Raw genomic sequence first — 11,595 nt, forward strand, 5'->3', positions numbered from 1 at the left:
AAAAATAAATTTATATATATATATATATATATATATATATATTATATATATATATATAACTATATATAAAATAGTTATATATGTGTGTGCGGGTGTACATATATACACACACATATAATGGCCCTACATATGTGTTGAAAGCACTAACCACTCAAAAAAAAAAAAGTCAAGATAGTTTTTAGTAATATAAACTCAGATTTTAGATAAGTGGAGGAAACAAACCTGTCCCCATGTGAAAGCTGCTTTCAAGTGCCATCAGAGCCCACTTTTCTAAGACTGACTGGCTCATAAAATACTTTCTAATAGATTTCATGGCTTTCTTAATCCTGCTTATCATACATTGAAACTAACTTGACAGTGACATTGCTAATACCCCTCTTTCAACGAAACGTTTCAGAAAGCTATCTCAAAACCATACGAATGTGAGGAGGACTAAAATTGCAATTTGCTATTAGACCTAGGCGTACGTCTGCACATGCTCTGTGGGATCGGTGCTGCGGTCTGAGACGCCTCAGCTTCTCTGCCGACAGCCACACTGCCGTGTCCAGGTGAAAGGGAGAAGGGTGGGGTGGGGGTGACGGAAGAGGACGCGCAACTGTTTGCTTTTATTGGGAGAGAAAGAACCTCTCCTAGATTATGCTTAATGTTTAGTTTTCCTGGTTATCACTATCTTAGCCACTATGAATTGAAAATGCTATTAGCAGTTAAAATGCACATTAAGTTATCCAATCCTTTTAAAAACCTAATCAGATCATTTATCTTAATTTCTCATAGCAACCAATTCTGATGGATATGTCTACATTCATCTCAATTGTGCTGCTGTGATTTTATTACCATGAACTTAAAGGACCTATACAGGGAGGCGGGATGAGCCCATCCTATACCTACAGAATTAAAACGCGCAGAAAACTTAAACCACTATTTTTCTTGTTGCACTATAAAATGCAAAGCAAATATGAATAGCACATTTTCAAAGGGATGAACTTACTTTCAGTGCAAATAGGACAGCATCCTTTTCTATTGAGAATTTTACCCTAATCAAGAGAAAAAGAAATAATAGGTTAGTGTTAAGAAACAGGGTCTGCTGAGGACAAAAACTTCTTTTTTAAATCTAATAGCAGATAAAGCAATGAAGTCAGTCCAAGCCATATTTGAACTCAATGCCCAGATGGTGATGACGATGGTAGGAATGAGTGTCAAGCATCAGGTTCCAAGGGCAGGCGAAGGCATTCATAAGGCGTTCCTGTTCTTATTCTCCAGGAAACACAATACCTATAGGACTCGGTGTGATTTTTCTCACGTGGAGGGAAGATGGAGACAGTCTGGACTCAACCTTTTCGCTGGTACCCAGGTCTAGCCCTCTAGAGACCAAGTGCACACACATAAAAGTGGGAATTGTCTGTCAACCTATCAGTCCATGCAAGGTCTTCTCTCTGTCTTTGCTTGTTGGAGGCGCCCAGACAATAAACTGCAATCTGAGCTCCGGACTCATCTGGTCCTGTGCATATGGGCAATATCTGTGCTACAGATCAAATTCAGCCAATTTCTTCTTTCAGAGAGTGGGATGTTATCCATGCCAAGTCACTGTTATGTAGTCAAAGCCACGGAAGCTGAGAGTTTTGAAATGCTGAGTATTTTTCCATTACCTTTCTGGAAACACAGTACAATTTCCTACACTATATGTCTCTTAATTTTTTAATGCATGACATTTAAAAGAAGAGTCATATTCTCTGGACCCATATCAGAGCATAGCACTGTCTTATCTCTGACTCAGTGGTTAATCACTGAGAAAAAGAAAAATGGAAGAAGATTAACAGTTAAGGAGTGCTTGCTATGCAACAAACATCCCACTAAATATTCTACTTAGGTTACCTAACAACTGGTTAGTTATGAGGATTTATTGAGTTACTACTTGTAACACATGAAGGTTGAGTGAATATTACAGATTATTATAATCGTTATTATCAAGATGCACAAGAACTTTATGAGCTGATTATTTCCCTTTGTGTAGGTGACAAAATTGATGTCATGCAACATGGGGGTGGTAGAATCCAAAATCAAACCTGATTTTGTATGACCTTAAAGGCCATGTTCTTTCCACAGCAGAATTTCATCCTTTCTAATCCTTTATCTTTAAGAGAATCTAATATTTGTTGAGTGCCTGCTGTACACTAAACAGTGCTGTGCATTCCTCACAGTTTATCCCATTTAAACTTCACAGCAAGCTTCCAGGTACAGGTGTCCTTAACCACTGTCCACAGAGAACTAAGGAATCAAGCCACAGAGAGGTTCCCAAGGCCCGTGTCAAGGCCACACAGTCATGTGCTGCTGATTCACTCACTCACTGCTAGCCAGTTGCATCAGGGGTAGGTTTAAGTACTCAAAAAAGAAATCATATTGACTTTAAAATGCTGGGTAATTATTGAGGAACTAGAACCAGCTCTGACTTATCTTTGCATCAGGTAGGCCTAAAATGGTGCATTAAAGGCTGTGATGACTGAATGAGATTTGAAACTCAGCCCCACTTAGCCACCCCATGGTTTGGGGGCATCATGACATATTTTCATTGCCTAAAGCTCTGCCATCTATTTCTACTGGGAACAGAGGTCTCCTGTAGTTTCTCATACCTGAAAGCAGTTGAGGACAAAGCCAAGCGAGGTCAGCCGGCCTGTGGAATGCTGGCCCCGGGAGGACGGAGGGGGTGCTCCACCCCGATGGAGCAGGGCTGTTCAAAGCCGAGGCCCCCTCCACCCGTGACTGTGACCCCCGCATCTGCACCTCCGCACAAACTGCCCTCTCCCTTCTTAGGAAAATGAAAGTGGTGCTGGAAACATCGCTGAATTGGACGGGGGATAAATCGAGGGCAAGCTGTGAAGTCAGAGCACCAGGGGCACACATGATCCGCTGCGGGACGCTGGCCACGTTGTCGCCTCGTCTGTGAGAAGGCGGAGTGACGGCACCTCAGAGGAGGGGTCTCAGCGTTCAATGAGGTCAGTCCCACGACTCCAGAGCAAGTGTCAGCATGTTTTAGCTGTGCTGAGATAGCAGTGGACACAATCGTCACCTGAACGCTCACAGTCCTTCTCACAGGTGACACTGCTCTGCCTCAGGGAGAGTTGTCAGACAGGGTAGACGGGGACGCAACCATGAGGACCTTCTCCAACAAGACACACACCTCTGGACAAGAGACAGGTGGTGGCCAGGAAGGATGACGCAGGCTGCTTCTCTTTTCTCTTTATTTCCCCAGACAACACGGGGATGGGAAGTTTTAGCAAGATTTCCAGGGTAGAGCTGAGTGATCTTCCAAAGACCTTGAGCTGGCCCCCGAGAAGGGAAAGTGTGAACTGGAGGAGGGGCTGGCACAGGACAGAGAGGCGGGGCAGCAGGGGAGTGGCCTTCGCCTGGAGGGACCCATACTCCCAAATGTGGTCCAGAGAGAAGGAAGCTACCAAGAGGCTGGCGACACACACAGCATGACCTGCCTGCAGCAGGAGGGCATGAAAACCATCCACCCCGCTGCAGGCAGCAGAACTCGAGGGAAGCTGGGAACTCCTCGGCGGCCTGCTGAGGCTGGTTAGCGGAGCCACCAGGTTGGCACAGCACCCTGTTTTTGTCTTGTGGAATAGGAAGCCCGTTATTACTAACATGTGCTGCGAGAGTTCATTAGCAGTCAGGTTCCCTGGGGACTGGCATACATGATGCAATCCCATTTTTCCCAATGAATATTTATAAGAGACCATGTTCAAGTCCACTTATTGTATCTCCCCCCTTTTTTTCTTTTATGGGAGGTTTTCAGTTTTATGTCTGAGGCTTTTTAAAGCAAGACTAATTAGGGTTTTTTTTCCCCCTTTTTCCCTCCCTCCTGTATTCAGTTGTGCAATAGCGGCAGCTGTTGTTTTTTGTGCCTCATTTGGCACTCAAGGAAAAATGCAACTTTTTGTTTATAATAATAGCAGATGTTAATTAAATGAAAAGCTGTCTACAACAGAGATGGAGGCATGCACTGAATATATGCTTTTTTTTTTTTCATTCTCAGGAAGTTATTGAATAGGTTTGACATTTTCCCAAAATGCATAAAACCTTGAAAGGTTTCAAGTTGCTGAGGTGAATTCAATGAAGCTCATGCTTTAGAAGATAATGGTTGCTTTATTCAGTGTGCTGGAACTATGGGTTTTTGAAAAGAGATATTTCCATAAGGACACGATTTCCATTTGGGGCTACAGTGGAAGCCAGGGTTAGAGAAAGAAAACTTCAGCAGAGGGCCTAGGGTTGCTGTTAGGCAGGAGAAATCCCTTAGGGAGTCTGTTAATAAACAACCACATATTATCTGAAAGGCTATTAGAAGAAAGCTCTGATTTGAGAAGGGAGAGAAAGGAAGAAAAGGCAAGAGACGGTTATGATGTTAAACAGAAAACCCAATAAAAGAAAACAAGGAGCTGATCTAACAGGAACTGGAGAAGTTTTAAAAAAGAATTAGGAGAAGTCAATAAGAAATCAGAGAGTTGGGACAAGGCAGGGCCAGAGCTACTTTCCTGCAAGGCTAGAATCTGGGTGGGAACTGCACAAAAGATGGAGCAAGCTTTGCAAGGGGCATTTGGCTATTTAGGAGCAGCAACACTTGGGGGATCTGAATTCTGGGCTCAAAAGATGGCATGCAACTGTGCCATACATGGGACATTTCCCAAGACACCAAGGTAAAGAGACAGCCAACCTGCATTCCAAACGCACCTGGGGGCAGCTGCTGATGGGCAGGCACTGCTTCTTGCGACACTCCGTCTTGCCTCTCACACAAGCACAGATGGTGCAGTTAATAGAGGACCACATCTCTCCATCCTACAGGAGACAGCACAGGATTCTGCTATCAGCTGGAGGCCCACAGGAGCTGAGCCAACAGGCTGCGATTCCTCCATGGAGGAAAATATTTCTTACCCTGAGGGACACCATCAGTACACTAAGTGACTCTGGGGTGTCTATCTACACCCAACTGATTAAAGATAAAGATGAGTGAGGATTTCAGGGCATGCGTATGAGCATGTGTGCATGTGTGTGTGTATGTGTTACCTCTCCAGGATATAAAAAGAATTCTTGTGTGTCCAACTAAGTCATGTTGGCATCTTGCACTGTTTACTTAGTTTTACCCTAGGAGACAACCAAGCATGAACTTTCATACATGACGCAATAACAAAGACCTAACCTCCCCTTGTTTGATAGGACTGAAATGTTTAAGCTGTACCAGGCACCAGCAGTTAATCAAGATGTCCAGAGTGTTCGTTCATTCTCACATGTGCCATGGTTCTGGACCATGCGAGGAGCAGAGGCTAATCCAACTGATTCCAGTGCCCAGGCAGACACGTGATGGGCAAGCCATCAAAGGATGCGGAGCTCAGACAAAAGGCTCCCAGAGCCATGCACATCCTGCCTCTGCCTGCCTGGTACTCTCGTTTCTCTCAAAAAGCAGAATAGCACTTTGGGACACATTTCCGAGACTAGGCCCTTGCTCGGACAGGAAGAGCTATTGGAGGAAGTTCTTTGGTGGACTGGATTTATAACCAGCCATTGCCAAGTGTCCAGTTACAAGAAGCCCTTGTACATCTGGAGAACAGGCAGGGATGTGCATCCTTGCTTGAAGGAATAAAGATCCCTGACAACAGAGTTGAGCCTGAGAACAAAACAAGGACTCTTTCCTGGGCTTGCAGGTCCAAATAGCAGATTTTGTTAAAAACAGAGAAACAAGTTCAGATCTTTGACTCTTCCTCTTCCTCTTCCCTTCCCTCACTGTTTGAAGCTGTTTTAAAGACTTCCTACCATCCAGAGCCTTTCAGGAAAGAAAGACCTAATTGATCTACCTTAAAGGGCACCTGACACTTCCAAGTTCTCCGAGGACACATTTCTAGGACTCGGTGTCTCTGTAAATTAGTCCACACCTCAGCATTTGCAGGAACCTTTTTACAAGGTGACTTGAAAGTACGTGGCACGCAACGCCACCGTGAGAGTGAGTCTATTCCATCCAGGTGCTCTGGAGACAGACAGGAACTTTACAGTAACAGAGCCATATGAGTGGCTCCAAAGCCTAGTGTACATACAACACACACGCATCCCCCTATGTTGGGCATGACATGTCCTGTCTTCTCACTGATTCCAAAAGAACCAACACCTCTCCCACCAACAAGGAGGTGTGGTCCGGGGCAGCACAACTGAGCGGCTTGTGAGGAACCTGATTCTCGTGGGTACCATGTGGCAACACCTTCAGGCACAGAGTGATTCCCCCCACCCCTGGGGAAAACAGACTAGGTGGGAAGTACTTTGGACAGAGCCAAAGATCTACATTCTGAAGTTTCAGTGGTCCCTGCACAATCCCACATGGGGTCCTCAGAAAATAACATAAAACACCTGAGAAGGATAAGAGCTGGCCACAGACAACCCTATTGTTCAGCTGGAGCAGGGCGCTCTCGCCTATGCTCGGCTGCTGTGCTGGCCATGCACACATGAGCACTCTCACCTGAACATCTTCCAAATGAGAAAACTTTTCTTTGAAAAGGTAGCTTTGTGAAAATCTTCTAAAAATATCAGGCTGTATAGCTCCATCAGGATCTTGAGAAGGATCATCATGTTGGTAAGTGTCACTGAGCACCTCCAACTGGTTGAGGTACCCCTGGGCATTAGAGCACCCACAGCTCACCAGCTTTCAGCTCAGTCCCACTCACTGGTGGCCACATTTGGAAAAGGCAATAATGTTTTACGTGTTCGAAACATTTCAGAAAACAACAATAAAGCAAAGGAAACATTTATCAGAATTGCTCCTCTGCCCCTACCTGCACTTGATTCTAAATACATATGTAGATATAATATTGTAATAAATAAATACATTATACTGTATATATGCACACATACATATGTAAATGTACATGCAAATTATGGAATAGTCCAATCTGCATTGTGTCTGGAGCTTTTTCATAGTCAGGGCAGGAGTACGTAGTTCCCATGAGCTTGGCTCATGACATACCTGGAAAATCTTGTTCCCAAACTTGCACACTTTGGTGTCCTCCAGGGGTACTCGCAGGAGACAGTCTTCACAACAGCCCCCCTCACCTCTGTCGCAGCTGCCAGGGCGGGAGCACTTCTTCTTACATACCACAGTAGAGTCCTGGGGACCCAAGGCAGACTAGAAATCAGAAATGATTTTCACCTCTACCAAGCATCCTACCTAGCCTCCCTTTAACAACCCACAACTAACTGTTTTAAAACATATTCTGTAGGAACCATATTTTAATTTATGGAAATAAGTCTTTCATTCACTTCTAAATGCTATTTGTTGATTAAATACCTGGACTAGAGTACAAGGGGGCTGTGGAGAGTGTGGCATACAATCTCCACCTTCCGAGGGTTTACAATTCCATGAGGCTGATGAGGCTGCACCAGCCAGCCTGTGGCAGGAAGGCCCCGCTCGCCAGGGGCCTGCCCCCTTCCTCTTTTACATCCTGCATGAACAGTCTCCCCTGCGTCTCCTCCAGCCTTTATGCCACCTCTTGGAATTTAATGTGAAGGCAGGATATCTTTGATCAGAGAGTAAAAGTTCACAGCCAGTGCAATGCCTCAAGATGAAATTCCTCAAGTGTGTTCTGTGTTTACAAAGAAACTGAAGGACCAACTCCAAAACTGTACCTGGGTTCTAGAGCTCTGCCATAGACGGTATGAACTTGATCAGGCCACTTAGCCTCTGAGGGTGACAAGCTTATATCTGTAACTTAAAGGAGTACGGCTTGATTTCCAAAGAAATGCCTTCCCTCCGATTACTTCTCAGGTGTACTGTGCATTTTAAATGTAAACTACCTGGCACATAGAAATTATTACCAAGTCAACTCATAAATTGGGAAAAAATTAATCCTTTGTCAAACTGCATGTTCTGATCTTTAGTTTGAAAAACAAGGGCACTCACTGGGTCTCAAATAATGCTTACTTCACTGTAGCTCTCCCAGCTTTCATTATATATACATATATATATCATATCTGCACATAAACATGTATTATATATTATATTATATACACACACGTATGTTATATGATGTGCATATATATATATGTGTATACAAAGGTGACAACGCTGCAGGGAGAGGAATCCTCAAATTTGAAGGCACAGAGATCTGAAGCCATACTGCATTCAGAGGACTATTAAACAGTTTCCTGTGCCTTCCATGGAAATCATGAGGAGCTCTGGGTGGGAATGCTGGAGTGGGAAGCTCCAAGCAGATAGAGAATAATACTGAACTCCAAAAATGATTGTAGCTTGATTCTTCAAGCACCCAATCTCTCAAAGATGACTGTTAATTCATACTCTGATTAAACAACCTCTTGAATGAAAAATATAAATTACGCTGCTTGGTAAGCCCTGGGACATATTGCCTAATCATCTCTCAAAGAATTCATGAGACCCAAAGCACTGCAAACATAACTAACTCCCGTTCACAGGATGCCTGGCTTCCTGCAATCAAGAGAATTGGAAATGGTACGTGTTTCATTAAGAACCTGGTATCCTCAACAGGAAGCCATAACCTGTGAAATTCCTGATGGAGAAAAGACATCCTGAGGTTGGAGGCCAAGACAAGGAGAAGGGGTTGCTCTGTGTTGACTGGGATAATACAAACCACGGGACGAGGAAAAAGCCTCGGGAAACTATTCTCAGGTTTACGGATTACTCCATGTTTAGTGCCAGGGCACAGACAATTGAGCCCTGAGCCAGCCTCCTCCTGAAGCGGTGCATGCTACTTACCAAAGCATGCCTCGAGTCATCAGGAACTTCCCAACGCTAATCCCAGCTGCTGACTCATAGCTGACATTAAGCAAAGCTTTTCTCTTTCCCCCTCTAGCCCTTTAGCTACTAAAAACAAAACAACAGCAATCATCAACTCCAAAATATATTATTCTAAAATTGTGTCACACAGATGTTTGGATTAACTCACTAATGAATGATTCTAAAGTCCATGATAAATGCCTCTCTTCTTGGTTTCAAAAATTAATCACTGCATAAGTACAGTCTATAAATGTGTGACATGTGTCCCTTTAACATTCTGGAGCTGTGTAATTCCTTCTTTACCAGTAATTAGACTTCTGGTTGCCTTCTGAGGAAAGTGAGCAGTGCCTCAAGTAAGACATGGTACAACGAACAACTCATAAGCACTCTCTTCCCAAGCTGCCAGGTTTATCTCGGTGACACACTGTCAACCCATGCCTTTCTTTTCACTTGAATGTGATTAAAGCCATTTTCACTGCCAGGTGTGTTACAGAATTCATCTCAGATAATTAGAGCCAGCGAACACTGCCATCTGTATTTGTCTGATTCTAGAAAATCCTCAGGACAGTCCCTCAATGTTGGGTTCTCACTCCCACGTGTTGGTCCTTGGAATATGACAGTTATAATGTGGATACTTCATATGAACTTCCTTGTGACCTTAGTGTGATTTCACTTTAAAATGTCATCAGTAATGCCTCCTGCCAGTAGCACACCATCGCCTTTGTCTATAATGTCAACACTAAAGCGCAACCTCTGTTACTGTTGAACCACAGCCTCTTGGAGCCACCTTACCCTGCAGGTGCATGCTGTGCAGTTATCGTAGAGAAATGAGGAGCCATTGTCATAAACGTCACTGCGAAAGAGGCAGCTCCCGGAAGGGAGATCAAACACTTTCCTCTGACCTAGAGAGAAACAACAGTACAGGGTGAGCAAGACAGAAGCCAGGTATGTCCCCTTTTGTCATCAGCAATTACATCATGGTACTGTTCAACATTCTCTCAAGACCAGGTAAATCCAGTGCACAAAAATAGAGCCTTGGGTGACACGTGCCCAGGGGATCTTCATGGGCCATTAAAGAGTCATAGTTAAAAAGAGTTTGATTCCAAGATGAACCTTGCAAGTGCAACAAATCTTCATTACATGTCCACCATAATGAGTCAAGATGACAAAGACACAAGCAGCCCGCACGGAGCTAACAGTGGGAAGGCAAACGCACAAGAGATCATTTCAATACAACGGTATGGTGAGCTCTGGAAAGGAGCCACCCTGGGAACTGGGGCACAGGGAGGTCAGAGGAGACTTCCTGGAGGATGTGATACCTGAGCTGCACCTCTCAAGGAGGACTAGAGCAAGAGGAGCTGACGAGACAGCATCCGCCACGGTCTGAGACTCCGTGTCCTCACAAAACTCTCCTGCTGAAACCTAATCATCAGTGATGGCATTAGGAGGTAGAGTCTTTGAGGTGTGATTAGGTCACGTGGGCAGCACCCTCATGAACTGAATGAGTGTCCTTATAAAAGAGGCCCAAGGAGACCACTCATCCCTCCCACCACATGAGGACACAGTGGGAAGACACCATCTAGGAGCCAGAATGTGGGCCTTCACCAGACACCGAATCTGGCACCTTGATCTTGGACTTTCCAGCCTCCAGATCTGTGAGAAATAGATTTCCGTTATTTAGAAGCTACCAGTTTATGGTATTTTGTGACAGCAGCCTGAACAGACTAAGACAGCATCTCAGTTAGGAAGCTGCACAGAGGCATGACGGCTGAAGCTAACGCACAGGGCGCAGAGGGGACTCCAGCTCCACGCGCCAGGAGCCCCACCTTCCATAGGCCAGCATCTCTGTAGGATTTGCTCGGTGTTCCCTGACCTGAGGATTGGATTGGCAACCAAAAGGGCCCAAAGAGCAATCCCAAATAAGGAATGCAATCCAACTTCCTCCTTCCTTTCAGTATTTGAGTTTCTACTCCCTGAAGCACATCAAAGCATTTCTGAAATGTTACTTTAACTAAGGACTAAATTAAGAAGCCAAAGATTCAAGTTCACTGATCAAATTTACATCCACACCCCTTTCTTCTTGTAAAAAGATTAATGGCAATCTGTATTTACCAGTAGGCCTAATAAAATGCTGAAAATACCTATACGCACATACTTTCTGTTCTCCGAATTAGAGTTGTTGGAATTACTGTTAGTAGCAAGATAAGAAAAAATGCTATCAGAGGAGCATCAAGGCCAGAATACAGTGTAGACACAGAGTTAAATCATTAATTTGACTCTCACCACCGGCAGAAAACTTGTTGATAAAAGACGATAGGAAGGTATAGTTTGGGTCCCACGTACGGACTCCCTTGTGACCATGAGTAGTTCTCTGGGTGTCACCAACGTCACTCATAAAATGGCATCAGCAATGCCGCCTTGCCAGATCACCACTCTATCTACAACGTTAATATTAACCTACACAGCCGAAAACTCTTAACATAACAATTGTTAATATCTCCACTAACACGGGTATTCTTATGCGCATATCCAGGGCCTGAGTCTCCTGAACTTTGTGAGAACTTACAGACTAAATTAAAGAATTACTTGCAAAATACAAAATTCATTCTTTCCCTAAATATTCCTCTAGAGAACACATCTAGAGTTACCCTGAACTGTCAGAAAACTGTGTCAGCTGGAATCACACGAATTTGGCCCATCACACTATAATCACTTCGGTCAAACAACACCTTAGTTTTAGGTCATTATAGTATTAGAAGTATCAATAAGCAGTTATACTTTTTGTATTTTCTGTAAAAGTGATGGTG

General features: G+C 44.1%; 1 protein-coding gene across 1 annotated transcript in view; it reads right to left on the reverse strand.

Moving 5' to 3' along the window:
- Positions 1–11,595, reverse strand: part of LOC103605334 (BMP-binding endothelial regulator protein-like) — a 39,727-nt gene that overhangs the window by 19,818 nt on the left and 8,314 nt on the right. The window contains exons 3-6 of the mRNA XM_008589904.1: positions 9,581–9,690; positions 7,004–7,144; positions 4,729–4,833; positions 989–1,034 (exon numbers count right to left, since the gene is read on the reverse strand). Coding sequence (XP_008588126.1) covers positions 989–1,034; positions 4,729–4,833; positions 7,004–7,144; positions 9,581–9,690 — 402 coding nt within the window. The remainder of the gene's footprint in view (positions 1–988; positions 1,035–4,728; positions 4,834–7,003; positions 7,145–9,580; positions 9,691–11,595) is intronic.

Source organism: Galeopterus variegatus, unplaced genomic scaffold (assembly GCF_000696425.1).
Source record: "Galeopterus variegatus unplaced genomic scaffold, G_variegatus-3.0.2 Scaffold5746, whole genome shotgun sequence".
Lineage (NCBI taxonomy): Eukaryota > Metazoa > Chordata > Mammalia > Dermoptera > Cynocephalidae > Galeopterus > Galeopterus variegatus.